The sequence below is a fragment of the Ceratotherium simum genome, chromosome 8 (assembly GCF_057802395.1).
Source record: "Ceratotherium simum simum isolate JZ-2026a chromosome 8, ASM5780239v1, whole genome shotgun sequence".
NCBI classification, from domain to species: Eukaryota; Metazoa; Chordata; class Mammalia; order Perissodactyla; family Rhinocerotidae; genus Ceratotherium; species Ceratotherium simum.
In genome coordinates, this window is record NC_141907.1 from 43,389,882 (window position 1) to 43,414,477 (window position 24,596).

A 24,596-nucleotide genomic window follows, 5' to 3' on the forward strand; every position below is an offset into this window, starting at 1 on the left:
GCAACTAGAAGGATGTGCAACTGTGACATACAACTATCTACTGGGGCTTTGGGGGGAAAAAAAAAAGGAGGAGGATTGGCAATAGATGTTAGTTCAGAGCCGGTCTTCCTCAGCAAAAAGAAGAGGATTAGCATGGATGTTAGCTCAGGGCTGATCTTCCTCACAAAAAATAAATAAATAATAATGGTTAAAGCAGATATACAGTGTATGTTTGACAGCCCATAAGTCAGGCTTCTTTAGTTCAAGCTGAATCAGTTTTGAACCTGACTAGTTACACCATATACCTCAATATGTGAAAATCTCTTGACAGTTGTCTGTCTTTGTTTTTTTATTTATTAACTTGCAGGATACTAATCCTTTATTGGTTATATGCATAGCAAATACCTTTCCCTAGTCTATGCCTTGTCTCTCACTCTATGGTGTCTTTTGATGAAGAGAAGGTCAGGGAACCACACCACCCATCTGTTGGTTGTCATACTGTGGTGGCTGCATGTTGCTGTGATGCTGAAAGCTATGCCGCCGGTATTTCAAAAACCAGCAGGGTCACCCACGATGGAGAGGTTTCAGCGGAGCTTCCAGACTAAGACAGACTAGGAAGAAGGACCTGGCCACCCACTTCTAAAAAATTGGCCATGAAAACCCTACGAATAGCAGTGGAGCATTGTCTAACATAGCCTAGAAATAGAGAGGATGGCACAAAAATACTGGGAAGGGTTCTGCTCTGCTGTACACAGGGCAGTCAAAATTGGCTTGATGGCACTAACAACAAACTTCCATATAAATTTTAGAATCAGCTTGTTAAGTGTCACAAAAAGTTGGGGTTTCATTGGGATTGCATTTATTCTGTATATCAGTTAGGGGAGAATTGTCATCTTAACCATATTGAGTCTTCCAATCTGTGAGTTTAGTATATCTCTCCTTTTAAATATGTCTTCTTTAATATCAATAACATTTTATTTTCTTTGAAGACTTACATATCCTTTATTAGATTTATTCCTAGACATATAATATTTTATGCCACTGAAAATGGTATCTTTAAAACTTTTTTTTGTTTGTTGCTGGGAAATAGAAATGATCAATATTTATAAACTGATTTTTGTATCCAGCAACCTTACCAAACTCTCCTATTAGTTCTAATATCTTATCTGTGGACTCTATTGGAGTTTCATATTATCTTCAGATAATGACAGTTTTTTTCTTATTTTGAAGTCCTTAGACCTTTTATTTCTTTTTCTTATTTATTGAGCTGGCTAGGATCTTCAGTAAAGCACTGACTCCAAAGGTGTTTGAATTTTGGACTCATATTTTGGAGGTAGAGCCAACAGGATTTGCTGACAGATTGTATTTATGCTGTGAGAGAAAGAGAGGAATCAAGGTTGAGTTCAAGGGTTTTGGCCTGAACAATTGAAAAAATGGCATTGTCAGTTACTGTAGGCAAGGCCAGAGGTTTGTGGATCATATAGTGCTGGTAATTAAACGAAGAAAGACAAAAACTGACTGATATACATTGGCAATGATCTCTCCAACAGACTTTAGCCTGGTTTTCCACTTTTGAAATAACTCACCCCAGTAAGGACTTAAACATTTACAAATGCTCTCAGTTGAGTTAGACTTGAGGCTTCCTGTTCAGCCACTGCGCTCTACAGAGGGCTTGTCTGAATAGGAGCTACGCACTCCAAAGTATGGGATAATTTTCCTCTCTAGCCTCAATCTTTCCTGTTTCTATCACACACACACCCCTGTCTTGTTTTGCAATCTTTCCCCCAGGTGAAATAACTATGAGAGAACCTCCCACCCAGGAAACTTGGTCCCTGCAATGCACTTACAAGTAGTTTGTCTGCAAAGACTTCCTAGAAAGTCCAGCTGCATTTCTGTGTGGTTAACCTAAGAACAATGAAGAAACAGTGAAGGGGTGACTCCGAAGAAGAGATCCTGGGTCATACAAAAAGACCTCATTGTTCCAGCCGAAAGGCCAATTTAACCGACCTTTATCACACGGCTCTCAAGTCATTGGTAAAGCCTTAAGTGTCCTTGCACAAAGAAGCAACTCTAAAAAGCTGACACATTTAACAGGCCAAAGGATTGTCGAAGTCCCATTAACCTACCCACCCAGTTCCCTCATGCTTATTCAACACCCATGTAGGGTCTCTCACTGGGGTAAGGGCTACCTTTCCCCTCTCCCCAGCCTCACCCGCCACCCAGTCTCAAAAATGTAAACTCCAAAAAGGCAGTGATGTTGTCCTGTAAACCTCTCTGTCCTCAGTGGCCAAAACAGTGCCTGTGATATTATAGGCATACAATAATGTTACTGCACAAAATTGTGGCTCTCTACCCGATGTGCATAAACAAGGCAATTAATTATGACACCGGCCTTTGTGGGGAGAAATCAGCTTTTATTCTGCAAGATCGATCTCCAGAGAGACAGGGGGCATGTGCCCTCAGATCTCTCTCCCCATTTCAGGATTTGGGACAAAATTTAAGAGGTTAGGGAGAACAGGTTGGCATGCAGAAACGCTGGTGGGACAGGTTTTGATTGGTGGGCTTCAGGTATTTATGGTAAGGTTTTAAACATTTATGATGAGATTCTAAACATTTAGGATGAGGTTCTAAATATTTTGCATGAGATAGGGAAGGAATTTTAAGTCCAGATCTTCCTGAATGAAGGACCCCTAGGTTCTAATAAGAATCCAGCATTCAAGTTCTGGTCATGTCCCGGTCCTTGGGTTCTGTGGAAGCACGATCTTTGGTTCCTAGGTCGTTTCAGGTCACGATTTCTTCTTTTTTTTTTTTTTTTTTTTTTAATTTTTTGTTTATTGCAGTAACATTGGTTTATGACATTGTAAAAATTTCAGGTGTACATCATTGTACTTCTATTTCTGCATAGATTACGTCATGTTCACCACCAAAATACTAATTACAACCCATCACCATACACATGTACCGAATTATCCCTTTCACCCTCCTCCCTCCCCCCTTCCCCTCTGGTAACCACCAATCCAATCTCTGTCCCTATGTGTTTGTTTATTGTTGTTATTATCTACTACTTAATGAAGGAAATCATACGGTATTTGACCTCCCTCTGACTTATTTCACTTTGCATTATACCCTCAATGTCCATCCATGTTGTCACAAATGGCTGGATTTCATCGTTTCTTATGGCTGAGTAGTATTCCATTGTGTATATATACCACAGCTTCTTTATCCATTCGTCCCTTGACGATTTCTTCTTTTGCGCATGCCCTGGCTAGATGACTTTGCAGTTTTTCTGAAAGACAATCCTTAATCACTTTGTTGATAAGAGATGGGGTCTGTTTGAACTGGCTGTAAATGGGCCCATGGTTACAATATTTTTTAGAATGGACATTTTAAATGCTTTAAAAAATAATTACCTAAAAAAGTTAAATTTTCATTTATCCTAACTGAAAATCAATACTGTTTAATAGATGAGTCAAGAAATAGCATTGTCACTACATGGAGGTAAATAGAAGAAACAGAGTTATGGATGGAGCTAAAAACTTTGCCTCTAAGAAGTGGAATTCCAGCAGGGAGAGGACGGCTGTTTTTAAAATACAACTTTTACCACTTTTATTTTAGTGTTGTTTGCAGTTACCTTGATGATTTTCTACTTTACGCGTTTAAATTATACACATTCCCAACATCCTAATACATGTATTCATCTTTGTGTATGACCTGCCTTCTTCATCCACATATACACACATTGATATTAATATAGTTGTTTGCAATCATAGCCACGTATTTTATAGTTGGCTTCTTTTCATTTAATCTGTTTCAGTTGTCATAAACAGCTTTCCGTGTTTCTACAGTCTTCAAAATTATCATGTTAGTGGCTGCAAGATATTCCAACGTGCTACTGTACCACAATTTAGCTAAACAACGGGAACCATTCAGGGTCGTTTGCATTTTCCCATTGAAAACACTGCCGCAGTGAAGACTTGCAGGCACGTGGTCTTGTTAGTTTCGCTTCTTCGAAGCATAGCGTTGAACGATATTCTGCGGTCTCCTGAGTCAGATTAGGAACCTAGAGCTGCCAGCTTGACCCCGACCCGCCCACCTGCGCGGCCAGGCGGCGCATCCGCCTCGGGGGCGAGTCCCGGTTGGGGCCGAGGGTGTCCCCGCCCCTCGCCGCGTCACCGACGCCCCGCCCGGCTGAGAGTGGCGCGCGGCGCGCGAGTGGTGGCTGCTGCGCCGCCGGGCAGTGCGGGTCCTGGAGGCGCGGAAGCGGGGAGCGCCGACCATGGCTACATGGATGGGGGTCGAGCTCTCGGCGCTGAACCCGCTGCGCGCTCTGTGGCTCGCGCTGGCCGCCGCCTTCCTGTTGACCCTGCTGCTGCAGCTCGTACCGCCCGGCTTGCTCCCGGGCTGGGCGCTCTTCCAGGACTTGATCCGCCATGGAAAAACCAAGCTCGAGGGGCCGCTGCGCCCGGCCGCCTGCCGGGCTTTTGATGTCCCCAAGAGGTAACCGCGCCCCGGGCGCATGCCCGGGTTGCCAAGGCGCGGAGAGCGGGCAGCGCCCGGCTCGGGCAGCCGGCAGGGGGCAGCAGAGGCGGACGCGGGGCCGGCGCGGACCGGGCCTCGGAGGCCCAGACGGGTTCCCCGCGCTGCCTGGGCCCGGCCGCCCGGCACTCCCGCGTCCGCCTGGTGGCCCTGGGGGCGGAATGTCCCGACTGTCCGCCGACACCAAGGAAGCTGAGCCGCGCGCACTTCGAGGGCGCGGGATCGTGAACTTGTGGTCGCCCGGAGTCCTTCCCTCCGGGATAACGGCAGCGCTTCCAAATTTAGGCCTGGCCACCGGGCGGCAAGTTCAGGTCTCCTTTGTGCCCCAATTCCCCTTTCGCCCCTCCCCTGCACTCTAGGGGCTCCTAATCTAACCTGAGGTCGCCGGAACTCACTAGAAATGAAGGGAGCCCTTCCCCTCCTTCGCGCCTCTGTTTCCCCTATTTCCGACCGTCACAGTCAGGACGAAGGGCGGGAGGCAGGTCACCACACTGGCGCCACCGCCTTCTGCCACACTGACCCTCCTAATCTGCACCTTGGCAGGTGCCCCTGGAGAAAGTGGCCTAAGATGGCATATTTTACGCAAGCTGGATGCCGAAGCTTCATTTGACTTGTAACAGATTTCATAACCAAGTTCAACGAAAGATTACATCGATAGGGCTTAAATAGAATTCTTTCGGAAATTGTAAGGCTTGTTATAGTTGGGTTTTGTTTTGTGGGTTTTTTTACTTTGAATTCAGAACATAGCTGGGAAGAGTCAGCCAAACACTGGTAGATGGTAGGAATAGAGCAGTGGCTTTTCAATCTTTAAGATGCATCTTAAGTTGGTGTTGAGGAAGGAATCTGGAGGAATGTGATAGGGTTTCTGATGTATTAAAGCACCTGGGATATCGTTTAAACCTCTCATGGGCAGTGCCCGAGGTCCGCAGATAAGACGGGGGCTAAGTAGAGCCAGCCCTGATGGCCTAGCGTTCAAGTTCTGCACCATCTGTTTCGCTGGCCCTGACCAATTCCTGGGGTGGAACCACACCACCAGTCTGTCAGTAGCCATGCTGTATCAGCGGCTTGCATAGAAGAACAGGAAGGACCTACAACTAGAATATAGTTCTAGGGCTTTGGGGAGGGAAAAAAGAGAGAGAGAGAGGAAGATTGGCAAGAGATCTTAGCTTGGGGCAAATCTTTCCCAGCAAAAAAAAAAAAAAGACAGAGAGAAAAAGACAGGGGCTAAGTATAACTTGGCTTCCAAAACATGGATAATCCTCCACTCTTGACTCTTGGAGAAAGATCCATCAGTTGTTAACACAGAGAGGGAAGCACCGGGTCATTCTGAGGAAGGGTAAAGGGAATGAGGCCCTGGGAAGACATAGAAGTATTCAAGACAAGATGAATATACCTCCTATTTCTTACAGGCTGTTTTTAAGTGAAAATTACCTGTCACCCTATTTTTAAACAGGTTTGATTGCAGTAAGTCCTTTTCTGTTGTATAGCAGTGGCATTCCTAGATAGTCATTTTTTTAATGTTATAAAGTGAAGAAAAAATTATTTCTTAGAGAGTGTGAATTCTAACAACTTATTTTCTGAATTTTGGAAAAGGTACTGGTGTCCATGGATTAAAGGACACATTTCAAATCATTCCCTGCACTTACCTATTTCTCTGGCTCTCATACCCCACCTGTGACTACTCAGGTCTGTGGTTATATGACAGCTAAGAAACAGACTTGATACCTTTCCCTTGTTCATTACTACCACAATTAGTACTCTTTGGGTTTCTTGTAATTTCTACTATATTATGAAATAATTTATGCCTTTTTTTTCTTCCAGAATTCTAGAGTGGAACCTCCCATGGTGTTTTGCTTTTTTCTAAATTTAAACAAACATTTATTTTACTACTGGAGAAATTACAGCAAATCCAGGCCAATAATGAAAGGCAAAAATGTCTAGATGCTATATTTAAGTATTTTTTTTGGTACAAAATTCAGTAGTCTCTTAAAAGTGAAAATGAGCCTACAATTTTTACACTTAGAAATAGGCTGCTGTAAATCATGTTTCTGCACCTAAGACAATGCTTAGGTAATTTTTCTTGGGATTATTTTTTTCCTAAAGGAGGCAAGTATAAGGGGCTGGCCCTGTGGCATGGTGGTTGGGTGCGTGCTCCGCTGCTGGCTGCCAGGGTTCGGATCCCTGGCACGCACTGATGCACCGCTTGTCAGGCCACGCTGTGGTGGCGTCCCACATAAAATGGAGGAAGATCGGCATGGATGTTAGCCCAGGGCCAGTCTTCCTCAGCAAAAAGAGGAAGATTGGCATGGATGTTAGCTCAGGGCTGATCTTCCTCACAAAAAAAAAAGAATCACTGCTCTAGACTATAAACTTTCCATACCTTTACATTTGTCTTGTTACCATTTTCCTGGCTCAATGCCTGGGGATTGATAATAAGGTCCTCAATCAGTATGTTTTGAATGAATTTTTAAAAAAGAAGTTTTAGGTTTAATTGGTTTGTTGATTAACTTGACTGCTTACTCCGAGAGTAACTTTGGATGAGGTACGTTGTCTTTTTTGTTCGTTTAACCAGAGAGTACCTACCGTGTGCCAGGAGCTGTTCCAGGCTCCTTGGAGCTTGTGTTCCATCTTATGTTATGTGGAAATATGTAAATAGGTCTTGTAAAACATGCAAGATAATTTCAGATGGTGATAAGTGCTTCAGAGGAAATCCACCCGGGTTCCTGGATCATGAGTGAGACAGGGTGGGGGTGGCAGCCCTGGAAACGATGGCCAGGGAGGAGCAGGGCAGGAGACGAGTTCACAGGGGGAGGCAGGGCAGGCTTCCCAGGGCTTTACAGGCCATGGTGGAGATGAGACTTTGTTCTGAGCTGTTGACAGCGTTAGGATGGGAAGGGGGCATGGCTTTATGTGATTGATGTTTTGAAAGGATGACTAGCCATTGTGTGGAGAAGACTGGAAAAGAGGCTGTTATAGTGGTCCAGGCCAGAGGTGGTGGTATGGATTGGTATCTGCTTGTCAGATAGATGGCGATGACATTAAAGCATGCAGCACAGGGCAGGCTCCTAGTCAGAACCCGGTAACCATCAGTTCCCTTCCTTAGTGAACCCCATAATGCCCCTAACTGGGCCTGGGATCAGTTCCGGCAATCAGCAAATATGTATTAAGTCAGATCATGCCTCCTGGCTCCAAACTATCCATTGGCTTCCAACTCACTCACAGGAAGAGCCCAAGACCCTATATAGTCTTGTCCCCACCATCTCACTGACTTTGTCTCCTGTAATTTGCCCCTCATATGGTTCTAGTCTAGTTTTCTGGGCCTCTCTGCTAGTCCTCTCTCCCGCCTCAGGGCCTTTGCACTGCCTGTTCCGTCTTCCCCCACGTAGTCACATGGTTTATGCCCTCACTTCCTATAATTCTGCTCAAATATTACCTTCTCAATGAGGCGTGCTCTATCCACTCTGTTTAGAAGTGTAATTCTATCATCCCCAGCATTCCTTCTTCTTTTCCCGGCTACAGTTTTCTCAGTAGCAATTATCACGTACTGACATGCTGTGAAATTTACTTTTGTGTGTGAGTATAAACTCCATGAGGGCAGGAGTCGTCTGTTGTGTTGGTTGCTGTAGCCCCAGAGCCGTCCCTGGCCTATAATAAGCACTAAAATGTTTATTAAAGGAGTCTTGCTCCGTGCCGATCCCCGTGTTACCTCAGGATCGCCATATCCCTGTTTCCAACGGCTCGGAAAACAGTGCCCCAATGAAGCACAGTGCCCAGGGAGGAAAGAGAGGGAGAGCGTCTACAACACAAAGACATGGAGTTTTTAGATCTGCTGTTTGAAGCTAAAGCTGGGTCTTTTTATTTTTTTATTTTTTATTTTTTGTGAGGAAGATCAGCCCTGAGCTAACATCCATGCTAATCCTCCTCTTTTTGCTGAGGAAGACTGACTGTGAGCTAACATCTATTGCCAATCCTCCTCCTTTCTTCTCCCCCCGCCAAAGCCCCAGTAGATGGTTGTATGTCATAGCTGCACATCCTTCTAGTTGCTGTATGTGGGACACGGCCTCAGCATGGCCGGAGCAGCGGTGCGTCAGTGTGCGCCCGGGATCCGAACCCGGGCTGCCAGTAGCGGAGCACGCGCACTTAACCGCTAAGCCACAGGGCAGGCCCCAAGCTGGGTCTTTTTAAAAAGCGAGAGATTTATAAAGAGTAGAGCATGTGGGGCCAGCCCAGTGGCGGAGCAGTTAAGTGCGCGTGCTCCGCTTGGGTGGCCTGGGGTTCGCAGGTTCGGATCCCAGGCGCCGACCAACGCACTGCCTGTCAAGCCGTGCTTTGGCAGCGTCCCATATAAAGTAGAGGAAGATGGGCATGTTAGCCCTGGGCCAATCTTCTTCAGCAAAAAAAAAAGAGGAGGATTGGCATCGGATGTTAGCTCAGGGCTAATCTTCCTCGCACACACACAAAAAAAGAGTAGAACATGTTTCCTGTAGAGGGAAATCAGGCAAGCAAAACCAGAGACAGAACGTACAAAATGTAGGAATGAGAACAATAGTCTTGGGCCAGCTCCAATGGCTAGTGGTTAATGTTTGGCATGCTCTGGTTCATCAGCCCAGGTTCAGTTCCCAGGTGAGGAATCTCACCACTGGTCTGTCAGTGGCCATGCTGTGGCAGCAGCTCACATCAAAAGAGAGGAAGATTGGCAACAGATGTTAGCTCAGGGTGAATCTTCTCCAGCCAAAAAAAAAAAAAAAAGTCTGCCTGTGAATCAAAAACACCATGGCTGAAGTAGAACACAGCAAGGTGTGGCATCTTGAGTGATTGGGTTGACTTTAGGCTTGGCATAAACTGGCACATGTAATGGGCCAGAAAAGCAGGTTGAGGCAACCTGCTTGCCTGAATAGGATTGCATGAATAGGCGCGCAGCCATGTGATTTTAACCTCAGAGTCATCAGGTCCAAGTCTGGAGCCAAACACTGCCACTTACAGCGTGACCTGGGATAAGTAATTTAACCTTTCTGAGCCTTAGTTTTCTCATCTGCCACATGAAGACAACCACATAAACTTTACAGGATTGTTGTGAAGAGGAAATGAAATAATCTTAACTGGTCTCCCCACAACTAGACTCTTCTCTACCTAGTTAACAGAGGGATCTTTTTTTTAACTCAAAGAAGAGTGAAATAAATGAGCAATGCCCTTTGTGTGTGTGCGTGTGGTAAAGTATACATGACATAACGTTTACCATTTTAACCATTTTTGAGTGTACAGTTCAGTGGCTTTAAGTACATTCACATTGTTGTGCAACCATCAACACTATCCATCTCTAGAACTTTTCCATCAGCCAGGGGCGTTTTAAAACAAATTATTACTTCAAGTCACTCTGCTCAAATGGGTCCCCATCACACTTAATAAAAGCCAATGTCCTTACAAGACCCTGTAGCAGCTGCCCCTCCCGCCTCACCACCTTATCCCTCTCCACACAGGCGTCCTTCCTTGTTCCTCAGAGCCTTTGTGGTGGTTGTTTCCTCTGCCCAGAAAATTCTTCCCCAGAAATTCACGAGGGTTACTCATTCTGGCCAAATGTTACTTCCACAGAGGCCATCCAGAATGGCCTCCCCTCTGCACCCTCTCTGTCCCCTCGCTCAGTGTTATGCTAGACGTCTCCAGGTTCATTTGTTGACTGTCCACTGAAAGGTCAGTTTCATCAAGGCAGGCACCTGGTCTGCTTACTCCTTCCTCCAAGAACACTGCCTGGCAAGTTAATTGCTCAATAAATATTTGTGACAAAATGAAGTAGATAAAGTGGCTGGCCCAGAAGTTGCTCTTCAGAAGCCGGCCCCTCCCCTTTCCATGGGAGCCTGCAGAGCCAAGCGCTGCTGACATCCTGCTCGGCTCCTGTGGCTCAGGCCACACCTGGGCTCAGTTCTAGGAAGTGTGTCTTAAGGAAGACCCTGGAAGGCAACCAAAGGCCGGTGGCCCAGGGGTGGGGAGGAGAGGGTAGAACTGACGCTGATGCATGAACTTTTGAGAAAACTAAGCTCTTGAGCCTGGAGAAGATCCAGGAATAAGAGGATGACTCAGAGAGGGCAGATCCACTGAGAGAATTTGTAACAGTTGTTGGGAGAATTAAGTGGGTTGCTCTGGAATGATCAGATGGGATCAGTGTTTGTCAGACTGGGCTGTGGGCATGGTCTGGGGGCTGTGAGTTCTGGTATAAGCTCATTCTGGATCATCTGGAAGAGGGGTCCCTGAGTTTCCGTTTACTCCTCTTGACTCCAGGTTGTCTTACTTTGTCACAGACTAATGAGACAGGAGCGGGGGGCTTAATATATACGTGATGCATCAAAGACCAGGGCAGGCCAGATGACCTCCAGACACCCTGCAGAGTCAGAAAGATTTTGATTTGGTTTCAAGAGAGAAAAAGAGTAGGAAAAGTATGGGTAAACAGACCTCAAAAGAACTTCTGTGGCCCTTGTGCCATATTAGGTGATTTCATTTCAGCACGCCAACATCATTCACATCAAATTAACGTTGCAAGTTGCTAATTGCAATTTTTATCGGTTTTGTGGTTTTATTTGTATTCCATTTGTAACTGTGTTGATTGCAAAATAGGCGCTGTACTTGTATGAGAGCTGTAACCTAGGAGTTGGTACCTAGTTTTATGAGTTAATATTTGTCATCTTATTATAAAAGTAATTTCAGTCAACACAATTTAGAAAAACACTGAATCAGAAAACCTCAAAGATTTCTTACAGCCCTGAGAGCCTCTGATTGTGCAAATCTTGTGTAACACTTGTATTGCAGCAATATTGCTCGAAATTTAGAAATCTTTCACAGATTTGGCTTGTGTTAGCACAATCTTGGTTCTCTCTCCCAGGGCCTGGGGCCCCCCATTTTGGAACTGGAGCCCGATCCTGTTACCCAGAGATGAGAGATTGTTAATTGACCCTCGATCTAAGTTTCACAAGTTCAGTCGTGTTCTTGTTAACCTCAGGAGGCCTGTTTTTCCCATGAGTTAAGCAGTCCCATCATCTGAAAGGAAATTTTAAAAATCTGAACCCCTGCAGGATTCAGGTTCTATTAAGAAGCAGAACTCTACAGAGGAAGTAGGAGAAGAGGCGCGAGAAACTAAAAATCGTCTTCCTCATGCTGGCTTACACTGGATCTACTCTGTGACCTAACTTGCTCCCTTCGCAGGTATTTTTCTCACTTCTATATCATCTCTGTGCTGTGGAATGGTTTCCTGCTTTGGCACCTTACACAATCTCTGTTCCTGGGAGCGCCTTTACCAAACTGGCTGCACGGCCTGCTCAGGATTCTTGGGGCTGAGCAATTCCGAGGTAAGAACTCCATCAGCTAATTACCACCCTTGCATCCTGTTTCCATCTTTCCTGCCTGCAGGGGGCTGTTCTTCGGATCTCACAGCCACGCTCAGGCTCCTCCTCCGCGGGGCCTGGGAAGTGCAAGGTGGGGCGAAGAGAGTTCTGCATGGTTCACAGCCATCCCACAGGATGTCCCCAGATGGGGGCAGAGCTCCACCGAGATGGGGCAGAGCTCAGAGTTAGCTCCTTGTCCCTGCCTGTCCAGCGAGCACTGGGCTGTGTACAGGACTGGCTGTTCTCCCTCTGATATTTTTAGTACTGTTGATAAATTTATACAGAAGTCCTTACACTGAAGGGGAAAAACTTTTAGGATCCTTCGGGTTTGCCTTGAAACATTTATCATTTGTATAGTTCCAACCAAAATCATGTCTCAGAACTCCAGAAATTTGATAGAAAATTACTTTTTGATCACCAGTTAAAAATGTTTGTTATGCTGTAAGGCTGGGGTTGTATAATAAAATTGACTGTATTTGTTGACCAGATGATTACAAAATAGCCTTTAAATCAGCCTCATTCTGCCTCAGATAAAGGGTATATAGAACAATTTTTAAAATAGAGAATTAAAGCTGAAAACGGTAAAGTGGCCTCGATTAATGTCAGGCGGTGAGTGAGGGGCAGAATTAGAAACAGACTGTTCTGCTACTGTCTCTGGCCTCTGTTCCAGCAGCCAAACCACTGGCTCCCTGGGAACAGTCCTTTTCTGTATAACCAGAGGAACTTGTTGCAGAAGATGACAGTCGGAAGGGAAAACTATGCAAATCCTATTTGGGAGGGGAGGATACCTCAGCAAATTCCACTGCACGCATTAAAACTTCTCTTCATGTTTTTACCAGGGGGCTGGCGGGGTTCTAGTATTTGGAGGGTTGATTGTGAGTTTTATTTGGTTATTTGTTTTAACCTATTCCTAAAGAGTTAAAACTAGGCTTTAGTATAGTTAAAATATAAAAACACGTAAAGCTAATCTAGGCTGATACAAGTAGAATAGATCTTACCCTTGAGGGTGTGGGGGATGGGCAGTGCCAGGAAGGGGACACAAGAGGGTGCTGTGCTGGTCCTGTTCTGTTTCTTGATCTGGGTGCTGGTTATATGGGTGGGATGTGTTGGTTTACTTTGTAAAAATTCATTAAGCTGTATCCTTACAACGTGTGTGTCTGTGTGTCTGTGTGTCTGTGTCTGTGTGTGTGTGAGAGAGATTCATTTAAAAAAAACAACTAGGTTGGGGCCGTCCAGGTGGCTTGGTGGTTGGGTTCGTGCGCTCCGCTTCGGAGGCGGCCCAGGGTTCACAGGTTCGGATCCCGGGTGCGGACGTACACACTGCTTATCAAGCCATGCTGTGGTAGGCGTCCCACATATAAAGTAGAGGAAGATGGGCACAGATGTTAGCTCAAGGCCAATCTTCCTCAGCAAAAAGGAGGATTGGCAACAGATGTTAGCTCTGGGCTAATCTTCCTCACTAGAAAAAAAAAACTAGGTTTTATGTCATCTTGAAAACCAGCATCTCTTCTGACCTCTTTTGGGGCAGAGGGGTGAAAGGCAGGTAGGAAGATAGATCTCAAGGCCACAGTCCCTTAAAAGTATAGTTTCTTTTTTGTTTAATATGGAAAGAAGAGTTATATGCATAACTCTCCCTGTCTCTGTTCCTGTCCCCTTTTCTGCCTCTGTGGGTACCTGTGTGTTTTGTCTCCCCTGACCCCAGGGATCCCACCAGGTGGGGCTGCTCAGAGGTCATCCAGGAACTCGTCCTAACCATCTTCATCTGGCTATTAGAGCCAGGGACCAGAGACCCACAGACCCTGGGTTCTGAGTACTCAGACCCCTTTATAGTGATGTCCACAAAGCCTGGAAAGCTTCCATGTGACGAGGCAGAGTCAAGAGACCTGAGTTTGTCCCAGCTCTGTTACCAGCTTACTGTGTAACCTGGAGCCAAATTCCTTGAGTTCACTTTGCCTCTTTCCTCGGTGCTAACAAAAGGAAGGTGTTAGACTGGATGATCTCTAGGGCTCTTTCCTAGCGCTCATCTTGTTTAATACTCTGTTTAACAGTAGGGAAAAACGTAACTTTGGATTAATCCCAGAAGAGAGTTGCTGAATGTGTTGCATTCTGAATTGTAGGAGGTGAGCTGGCACTGTCTGCATTCTTAGTATTAGTATTTCTGTGGCTACACAGCTTGCGAAGACTCTTCGAGTGCTTGTATGTTAGTGTCTTCTCCAATGTCATGATTCACGTCGTGCAGTACTGTTTTGGACTTTTCTACTATGTCATCGTCGGCCTAACTGTGCTGAGCCAAGTGCCAATGGACGGCAAGAATGGTGAGTGGTCCCCGAGGTCCGTTAGCTGAGTCACTGGGTGTAGGAGGTACACTTCAGGGGAAGCGCTCCACCAGGCGTTATGAGAGTTTAAAAGTAAGAGACCTGCCCCATCCACTTTGCATTTGACGAGTTTGGTGTCTAATAGTAGATTTAAAAAGTCAACATGCCCAAGGGTATATTCATTAAGCATAACTGCTAAAACCTGAAAGACACCAACATAAGCAGTAATGCCTTCAGTAAATATAGTAAAGTGTGAAGTATCCAAGCGGCTTCAGATAAGAATGAAGAAATGGGATGTGGGGTTCTCTTAATGGGATTGAAGTCAGTGAACTCATGTGGAGTTAGTCTGGAGAGAGAGAGGGAGTGTGGTCAAGAGTTGAACAGGAAGCAGGAGACACTCAAGAACAGGAGACGGGGTCAGCAAGGAAAGTTGCCTCACCAAGCCTCAGTCAACCTGGGGTGTGTGTGTGGAAGGGTGAGGGGTGAGCACAGGGGAAGGGGAAGTTAAATCATAGAAAATCAGAGGAGGTGGGGAGAGGGGCCTGGGCACGTGGTGAATAGTTGTGATTTCAAAAGGGAGAAGGGAGCCAGTTGGTTGCTGCTTATTTCTTGTGATTGTTCCCATTATAACAAAGCTTTTCTTCAAGTGAGGCAGCCTGAGTATAAAAGAGGACTGTGGTAAATCAAAATTGTGCCTTAACATTTCTAAGCTCTCCCTGGCCAGAAAGAGGGAAGCAAAGTCATGATCTTGGTTTACGAAGAAGAAATGAAGTGGGTTTGGGGGGGGCTGGTGAATATCTAACACCTATGACTATCATTTTTGTAAAAACAGTGTATGCTTAATTATAAAGAATTCAAGTCGTTTTGGGTGACTGAAATGAGTTTTTAGTGCTGAGATTAACCTCACCTTGCAGCCGTGGTATCCATCAGCCTAGACACTGAGGGTAGATCTTTTCATGACTTTTCTCTAAGTCCAAGATTCCATGTTTCCTAAAGCTGCCCTATCCATCCTGGTAAATTGAGACTGAGGTCTAGATATTTCCAATCCTCAGTGAGTGAGCTCCTCAGGTTCCATTTCAGTGTCAGAGTGTCCCTTGAACATCCTCTCTCTGTGGCTGTAGAACAACCCAAGGCCTCTGATGGTTTGAGGAATGATTTTAAAGTACAACTTATTGATGATCTTTCTCAATTCATGAATTATTTATTGGCTTCAGCCACTCAGCTAACATCTCTCCATCTGATTCCTCTGAACTTAATCAAATCAGCTTTCCTCCTGATCTTTCTGCTGTGGCATTCATGTGCAGCCCATGTCATGGTTTTAGCTGTCATTCCTGGTTAACAGTACTGGGTTTTCCACCCAAAGGAACTTTCCAAAGCACTTTGGTAACCCACTAGCTTTCAGTCTATTAGTTTCCATTGGCATTACATAGCTATTCTGGAGTTTCTGCTGCTGGCTGGATCCCAACTTCTGCCCTCCCTCCTGTGTAAATAGTCAAGGAAAGGCAGCTGAGGCACCCACAAAAATAGCTTTCTAGACACTCCTTTCTGAAGCTGTCTTCTGTTTCACCTACTTGTCCTTCAAGAGGTCACCTGCAGTCGTTTGGGACAATATGGGAAGAACTGGTTTCAGGAATTTGTTGAGAGAGAACACATTGGGGCATTTGCCAGATGCGGGGTCTGATAGAAATAACACTGGGCTTGGGAGTCAGGTGGGCCTGAGTCTGAACTCTGGCTTATTTAACTTCTCTGAACCTAGAACCTTCATCGGTAATTAGGGACATATACTGATTTCAGAGGGTTCTTATGAAAATGAAAAGAAAGAATATCTGTAAACCTCCCAGATCTTCACATGTCCTTTTCTTCGAAGTCTGTTGGGTCTTCCCCCAGTCACTCTCCATTACATTGTTCTGCTTTCTTCAGAGTACTATCTTTCTCAAAATTATCTTGGTTATTGATTTACTTATTTCTGTCTGTCTCTTGGCACTAGCACATGAGTTCATGAGGACTGGGAGCTTGCCTGACATATTCCCTGGTTGATCCTTCATGCCTACAGGAGTGCCAGGCTCAGTAGACACTCAACAAGTAACTAACGAATAAATGAACGATTGAATACCACACAGATCAGACCCTCAGTGAATATGAGCCTTCCACCTGCCTGCTCTCCTGTATTGTAATTCCGACTGACTCTTAACAGATCTTTTTCCCTCACAGGTGACTTCTCTGCATTTAGAGTAGGTGACTCGGCAGTGCTGTGAACGCCCAGACTCTTGCTTCGACTTTTAATCCTATACTGACTTGCTCTTAAAGCCCTTGCAATTTAAAACTGTATTTTTCATATTTTGTTTATTTTTAACTTGTAAAAATATAACCTTTTAGTTAAATGGCTAAACCTAGTAAACATTAAGAGACTATGGTAGATTGTTTATATAGAGCAAGTTTTTAAAAGAAATTAACACAGGTAGACTTTGGGGGATCCTCAGTAGTCATTAGCTGCCGTCAGCTGAGCCCTGCCTCCAGGGACCCACATGGACTAGCAGGATCCTTGCTTCTCTTACTCGGATCCCCTTTGTAGGGGCTCCCCCTTGGCTCCAGAGCCTTGGGCCCTTCCCTCTTGTCAGTGGACAACTTGTTTCTTCAGTCAAGTCCCTGACTAGCCTTACTGCTTCCTGCTGATCCTAGGGAAGTCCTTCATTTGCTTTTCTGATGGCCAAGGGTTGCTCTTCAGGCCCTTAGAAGACCTGCATTCTCCCCTTCTTCCTGGTAGCTGGAAAAGAAAGAGGAAGATAATGCTTGGAGTATTTCTTCTCCTAAAACTAAATCTCTGGTGGTTACCTGGGGGGCATGGGGGGAGGGGGGTGGGCACGAGGGATGAAGGGATGCATTTGTATGGTGACTGACAAAAAATAATATACAACAAAAATTTCACAACAAAGAAAAAAACTAAATCTCTCTGACTAGGTTCTTTCTAATCAGAAAAGATCCTGTTTTGTTTTTCGTCTTGCACTTTACATTTCTCCTCTTTTTGAGAAGCCCCACCCTCAGCCTTTACTTCTAGTGGTTTTCTTCATTGGTTGAGCCAGTCAAGTCAGCGTTCTGCCTTCAGGGTCTCACTAGCAGTGGCTTAGCGTGGTAGCTCAGCGAGAGATCTCTTTAGGCAGCATTTTCCTGACAGTAGAATATAAGAAAGAAGACACAGGGGCCAGCCCAGTGGCGTAGCAATTAAGTTCGCGCCCTCCATTTGGCGGCCCAGGGTTCACCGGTTCGGTTCCCGACGCACCGCTTGTCAAGCCATGCTGTGGCGGTGTCCCATATAAAGTAGAGGAAGATGGGCAAGGATGTTAGCCCAGGGCCAGTCTTCCTCAGCAAAAAGAGGAGGATTGGCAACAGATGTTAGCTCCGGGCTAATCTTCCTCACAAAAAAAAAGAAAGAAAGAAGACATAGAACCAGGCTTAGAAATGGAAAGGCAAAGTCATCCCACCATACAAGAGTACATCACAAGAGTGGGAGACGGAGCTGAGCCCTGTGCTGGAAGCGTTTGAAGAAGGAGCAAGAGAATGTGTCATTATGGGATTCTCTGCCAGGAGCCATTGAAGCTGCCCCTGGCTGAGGAGCATATCTCCTTTGTCCAGAGGGATGGTCTCCCCTCTGTACTTGGGAAATTATATCAGGACAATTTTCTAGTCATGAGGAACAGAATAAGTGGATAATTGTGCTCTACTGACTGTATGATTTTTTAATTCCCTGAGCCTCTGGAATTTTGCAGAGTTGATAATTGTAAGATAATTCTTATTTCTGTAGTCTATGTGATGGGGAAAAATCTCTTGATGCAAGCTCGGTGGTTCCATATCCTCGGAATGATGATGTTCATCTGGTCATCTGCCCATCAGTATAAGTGCCATGTCATTCTCGGAAATCTCAGGAAAAATAAAGCAGGTGAGATGGGTCTACTGCATGTGGATTTTAACCCTCAGATATTCGTTGTCCATGTTCCTTCATTCTTTTTCTTCCTTCCCTAATTAGTTGCTTAATCTATCAAACACTCACTTTTGACAAGACACATCTCTGGGTCTTGACCTTCCCGTCTGAAAAATGAGAGCATTATACTGACAGATCTCTCTGGCCCCAGCCTGCCCTGACATTCTCTGATTCTATCTGTGCCCACGTTTTGGGGCCTGCACTGCATATGTGTGTCTCACCAGCATGTGAGCACTAGTACTACCAGGCTGAGCTGATGTCATTCCAGCCAAAGCAAAACACTTGACTTTTTAGTTAGCTTGTGTTGACTTATCACAGGTAGTTTTTTGGGGGCTTTTTGAAGTATTAAAAATGGAATAGTGCTATTCAATATTTATCAAGTGCTATTCAATATTTATCAAGTGCTTATTTTGTGCCGGGCCCTGTTCTGAGTGCTTTACATATAGCTTCACAATACTCACTTGAGGTGGGTACAGTCTTATCCTCATTTTACAGATGAGGCGATTAAAGCACAGAGAGGTTAAGCAACTTACCTAAAGTTACACAGTTTGTAAGCAGTAGAGCCAGGATTTGAACTGGAGTCTGAGCTCTTAATTACTAGCTTGGAGGATGGTTGGAGAAATGGGCTTTCCTTTTGTGCTTATTTACGGTTGATAGTGTAACCTAAAGCCTGTTACTTTATTAAAAAGTGGTAGATTGGGGGGAAGGAGGAGTGTGAAAGAGGTGTACAGTGATGGATGGTAATTAGTCTTTGGGTGGTGAACATGATGTAGTCTACACAGAAATCATATATAATGATGTTTACCTAAAATTTACATAATGTTATAAACCAATGTTACCTCAATAAAAAAAAGTAGTAGACTGACAATGGAAGTGTGACAGGATGGTGATTCACACACAGGTTTGTGACACTCTTTTCTAAATAAGAGTTTTTGTGAATTCTTTGGGGAGTGAAGGGGTAAAACTTTCTTTACACAACTTCATTTGTTCAGGAAGTCTTCTTTTCCTGTTTCAGGAGTGGTCATTCACTGTAACCACCGAATCCCTTTTGGAGACTGGTTTGAATACGTGTCTTCCCCTAACTATTTAGCAGAGCTGATGATCTACATTTCCATGGCTGTCACCTTTGGATTCCACAACTTAACTTGGTGGCTAGTGGTGACATATGTCTTCTTCAGCCATGCCCTGTTTGCTTTCTTCAGCCACAAATTCTACAAAAGCAAATTTGTCTCCTACCCAAAGCATAGGAAAGCTTTCCTACCATTTCTGTTTTAAGATAACCTCAATCATGGAGAATGCAAACCAGGTGACAGGTTCAATTCCTAAGGACAACGAAGTCTAGACACCAAAGTGCAGTTTCTGCAGAAGCGTTTGAAACTCTGTGTTCCGTTTTTATACCCCAGAGTCTTCACTGAACCAGCAAAGCAGTATCCCTCAAGAAAATGAATCTTCAAAGAAGAAATACTTCTGGCAGACCAGGGAGTGCTGTGTCTGCTCTCTGAGAGGCCTTATAAAACCAACCCACTGCTAAGCAGTGAGACTGCTTCCAGCTGCTTCAAAAGCAAACTAACCAAGAATATACAGACGGCTTCAAACCTACACATACATGCACAAAGGAAGATCACACCATCCGTGGCTTCGTTCCTGTTAGGGACAGATTAGCTGGACTATATCATCAGATAGTAGGTTCTCACTAACTGTTGCATTTCAATAAAAGCAAACAGCCTTTGAAAATAACAACAATATATAATTTCACACCAGTGGATTCAGGGAAAAATGAGTTTGTTGGAGTTAGTTTATACTTTCACACATGACCACAAAGATTTCTAGTTATGTAACCATCAGTGGTCATTTCCACTCATCTCCCCCTCAAATCACAGCGAAACAGAAAGTTTGAAACCTTTTTTATTTAATACTTTTTTTGGCATCTCTTTCAAGGGTGTACGTTAAAAGTGAAAGCGTCTGAAAATAAAATATTTTTATTTTTCTGCATAAAAAGCCTTCATGAGTGACTGACACTCTGGACTGGATAGTACTGTAGCCTCATTCGTTGTAGTTATTCAAATTGGATTAATGTCTGTCTGAGTTCATTTCAGCTAATAGAATGAATCTGAAGATATTTAGGAATAAAGTTGACACCTAAAATAACTTATGTTAAAGAAAATACCCGTGATTAAATGGAAGGGAGATAAATGTGTGGTGTGAAAGAAAAATAAAAACTTAGAAAATAATAACTACAGCCTGAGCCACGCAGTAAAAACAGCACATTCGTGCAGCATGAGATTTACTGGCTTATCAACCGACGTGTGACCTTTTCCTTTCATGCAGATGTCATGGTCTACTGGTACTGACGTTTTGCCCTAATATGCACCATTGTTAACCAGACACATGTCAAATGCACAGTCTAAGAATATCCTCCCCAGCCCCATCCTTGGAGTCATAAACCACAGCTGTTAAACTGAGAATCTTTTCAATCTTACTTTCAACATATGCGTGTCAAAGCACATTCTAAAGGTCTTACAACAATTCTGATGTAGCATGTTCTGTCCCATCAATCAAATACCTTATCAATCAGTTGCTCAGTCTATTCAAACACATGGCATATTTATTTCATTTATCATTTAGATTTGCCATCCTCAGGACCAGGACTCAGGAACAAAACTGTCTACACTGGAAATGTAAAGCATATTGCAGGTTGGTCTCAATTTCCACACAAATGGCATGAATAATTTTTAATAGCAAATTGTTTGGGGGAAAAATGTACTTTGCGTTAGCATGCAATTTTATACCCAGATTAGACTAGGAATTTGGCTGGTCTTCTAGAATTTCATTGCACTTTTAAGTAAAATAATGTGTGTCCCCTGTGAAGAACCCCATCAGGGGCTGTGAGAAAGCGTCCCCAGGCCCGCTCACCTTGTTCCAGGCCGCTAGCATCCTTGCTGTCCCAAGCACGCTCTTCATGTCTCTTCCTTTCCCCTGCCCTTCCTTGCCCAAACGTGGCATTTCTAGGGGAAGATAAAAAAGAGGAAGTAGTGATGTTCTCAAAGGGGTTCAGAACAGACTAGCATGTTCTTTGATGAAAGCTTAACCAGTGGAGAATAATTGAGAAATGTGCTATGCTTGCAAGATCACAATCAGCATTGCTCTTTGTGTTAGTGAAAATGTTCCCTGTGCCCAAAGGGAGAGCTCCACAGAGAGTCTGCACACCCTTCACATGGATACCCAGAAACAGCTCAGGGGTAGAGTCTTGATTTTCCCGCTGGTTTAGTTGGATAATCTTAATCTTTCATTCTCTGTTACTGTTAGGTTAGAGGACGTGATGCTGAACCACGTCCTAACAGCATTCCCTGGATTAACTGCTGACTATAAAAGTGTGCTGAAATCAGCCTGTGTTTTTGTTGTAGCTCCGAGTTGTAGCTCATCCTCTATACTAACGTTTGCTTTCAGTGAGCGTGGATTATTTTGTCTCTACAAAGCTGTGTTCTGTATTGTGTTTTAATTCAGTGAGTGGTTATTGCTAGAATTCCTACCAAAAAAAAAAGAGACTTTGCAGATATTTTTATATAAAGCTTAATAGATAGTTTAAGGAGACTGTAAACATCAGCGTCACTAAAGGTACCTGAAAACAAGGTCCATTGATAAGAAATGTATCTCAGAACGAACTGATATATAAAGAAGACCTTAAAATAGTAAATGAGCAAGTAGAAATTTTTGACACCTAGCTAAGCAATTTCTGCTCACTCTTTCACATTGCTTATCAGAAACAAAAACCATTCAACTGGTTTTTATAAATGCCTTAGATTAGTCTAACTTTCTAAGATTTTTCTGATAAAAGGACAAGAAACAGTGGAGGTGGCAGTGATCCGTGAATAATTCATGCGATGCATCCTTCATCATTTTTCTCAAACACCAATGGTCTAGAAAACCAGGTATTGGTTTTGGGGAAAGCAAAATTTATCCAAATAAAAAAACTGTTAGAAAGAGCTACTCTATGCATATGATGAGAGAGTATAATATTGCGTCTCTTCCTTCAAAAAGACTCTAAACACTTGAAGCACTTAGAGGACAAGAGAACACAGGGGATTTCTCAGCAGAAAGACAAATCTGCCTCCTGGTTCCCACCCTCTGGGTAAAGCCTCATGGCGCGTGTGCAGTTTTTATCAGGGCTCTCTGGCCCACGCAGCACTTTTCTGTAAATTAGAAAAGACATCCCTCTAGGAACATCCTTATGATAGCAGGGCATGAACCTGTGTGGGCACAAAAGGCAGCAGGGGATGGAGCTGCAGCTCAATGAGCAGAGTTCCTGGATCTCAGCCCCACTCACCTCTTCAGCTTGGTGTCCTTTATGCAGTGTGCAAACTGCACAACCTTCCACAGAGACTGCTCATCATGCTGCCTGCCTGTCTGCAGATCCCATTCACTCTTGAAAGAAAACAAGACTTGATTTCATGGAATCATCTCATTGAGAAAGACCATAAATAAAACTAGGGGAAGGGAGAATATTTTGCTTCCTTTCTGACTACAAAACTCCCGTCTTTCTAGCTCATTGTTCTAGTACTGCAACTTCAACCATCTTTCCACCCTATTGGGACCCCCAATCTATTGATCTCATGGCATTTTTATTGTCCTTCACCTCTCATAAGTCTTATCTCCTTACCCTGCTTAAATTCCAAGTAACTCACTATAATCATTCCTCCGTATATATCCTCAATACTCTTGCCTCCCTACATTGCTTTTTCCTACTGATTTAGCAGAGCCACAACCCTGTTTAAATTCAACATTCCCTCCTTTGTGTGTGTACCTATGTGACCAAACTGTGGCTGGAGAAATACCATCCACTGACAGCCCACTTCAGATTCATGACCACCAACCTCAAGTGGTCTTTAATGCTACAGTCATACTAACATTCTCCAGCCATTCACTCCCCCTCTCTGCTGACTGTTACACCTTCTCTGTCCTCAGGAAAATGAAGCTGTTGAAATGAAGCTACTGCACAGGTTACCACCACCACCTCCATCCACCTAAGCACATGTGTCCATATACACTACCTTTCCTCATTACTATTGTTAAGGATACTTTTTTTCCCTCCCCAAAGCCCCAGTATATAGTTGTATATTCTAGTTGTAAGTCCTTCTAGTTCTATGTGAGCTGCCGCCACAGCATGGCTACTGACAGATGAGTGGTGTGGTTCTATGCCCGGGACCCGCACCTGGGCCGCAGGAGCAGAGTGTGCCGAACTTTAACCACTAGGCCAACAGGGCCGGCTCGAGAATACTTTTTTCAAAAGACTGTAAAATCATGATTCTCATACAAATATAAAACGAGCATGTGCCAAAGATTTTATTTAACTCATTAGGTAATGAAGGAACCAGTAAGGTGTTAGAACCAGTTCAGAGAAGAATCCTAAAAGCAGACACATATATGAGGCATGGGAAAATGAATTTGCTTAATGGATGCAAAACTGGCTTTCGTAGCCAGGGAGGAAAATCGATTGTGTCTCCGTTGGACAAAGTTCATTTGTATGTCTACGGAAAAGAATTATTTGCATTCCTATCAGTTGTCTAGGACTTAACAAGTTGTAAAATAGCTCAAAGACAAAGGTGCAGATAGCCTGAAGAGTGTGCTAGACGGGACACGGCAATATTTTTTGCTTATTTCAGTCATTTACAGTTTTTTCCTGAAATGATAAATAATCTCTCTGGATTTCTACCCAAAGCTAGCCCCTCCACTTGAGCACTAGATTCTACCTAAGGACGTTGCTTGGCCATTCTCCCTCCTACTAGATCTTCAGATTTTTGCCCTTTCCTCAACATTCTCATCAGCAGACATATACCTTTTTAAAACCTTCTAACCCCATTTCCCTCACAAGATACCATCTGATTTCTCTGGTTCCTTTGCAGCAAAACTAGAAAGATTTATTTTATTCTTGCTAGCTTCAGTTCTTTTCCTTTCACTGCTAAACCCACTCCAGGCACTCTTTAGACCTCATGACTCCAGTGAAGCTGCTCTTGAAAAGGTCTTCATCGACCATGCCAAATCCAGTGCTCGATCCTCAGTATCACACCAACAGTGCAGCAGCAGGTGGTCCCTTCCCCCCATACACTTTCCTTAATTGACTCTAAGACGCCGCACCTCTGGGTTTTCCTCCTACCTCCCTGGCTGCTGCTTCCCAGGTTCCTCTACTGACTCCTTCTCTCTTTCCTGACTTCTGAGTGTTGGAGTGCGCCAATTCTCAGTTCTTGGTCCTCTTCTGTGTCTATACTTGGTGCTTTCATCCAGTCTCATGACCAAATACTATTTGTACGCCGACAACTCCTAAATTTATATATCCAGCCTAAACATCACTCCTGAAGTCTAGACTCATGTGTCTAATTGCCTACTTAACATCTCTCCTTGACGTATAATAAGTATCTCAAGTTC

At 44.1% G+C, this 24,596-nt stretch overlaps 1 protein-coding gene across 2 annotated transcripts; it reads left to right on the plus strand.

Annotated features, from left to right (window-relative positions):
• The first annotated feature begins 4,180 nt into the window (after nucleotides 1-4,180).
• SRD5A3 (steroid 5 alpha-reductase 3) lies at nucleotides 4,181-21,288 on the plus strand. 2 transcript variants are annotated; one of them, XM_087434335.1, is made up of 5 exons: nucleotides 4,181-4,476; nucleotides 11,707-11,849; nucleotides 14,003-14,200; nucleotides 18,000-18,134; nucleotides 19,580-21,288. In XM_087434335.1, exons 1-5 carry the CDS (start codon nucleotides 4,256-4,258, stop codon nucleotides 19,705-19,707), a joined length of 825 nt encoding a protein of 274 aa, XP_087290461.1. In that variant the 5' UTR covers nucleotides 4,181-4,255; the 3' UTR covers nucleotides 19,708-21,288. The 2 variants fall into 2 exon arrangements, with proteins under 2 accessions (XP_087290461.1, XP_004419130.1); XM_004419073.3 differs by having other exon boundaries at nucleotides 4,184-4,476; nucleotides 19,192-19,721.
• Nucleotides 21,289-24,596: the final 3,308 nt, after the last annotated feature.

What these genes read in the sequence shown, in the direction of transcription:
- SRD5A3 (XM_004419073.3), top strand. Translation starts at nt 4,256, where the DNA reads ATGGCTACATGGATGGGGGTCGAGCTCTCGGCGCTGAACCCGCTGCGC. An exon ending in GCTTTTGATGTCCCCAAGAG is followed by an intron (nt 4,477 to 11,706) that starts GTAACCGCGCCC and finishes CTCCCTTCGCAG; the next exon opens with GTATTTTTCTCACTTCTATA. An exon ending in GCCAATGGACGGCAAGAATG is followed by an intron (nt 14,201 to 17,999) that starts GTGAGTGGTCCC and finishes TTATTTCTGTAG; the next exon opens with TCTATGTGATGGGGAAAAAT.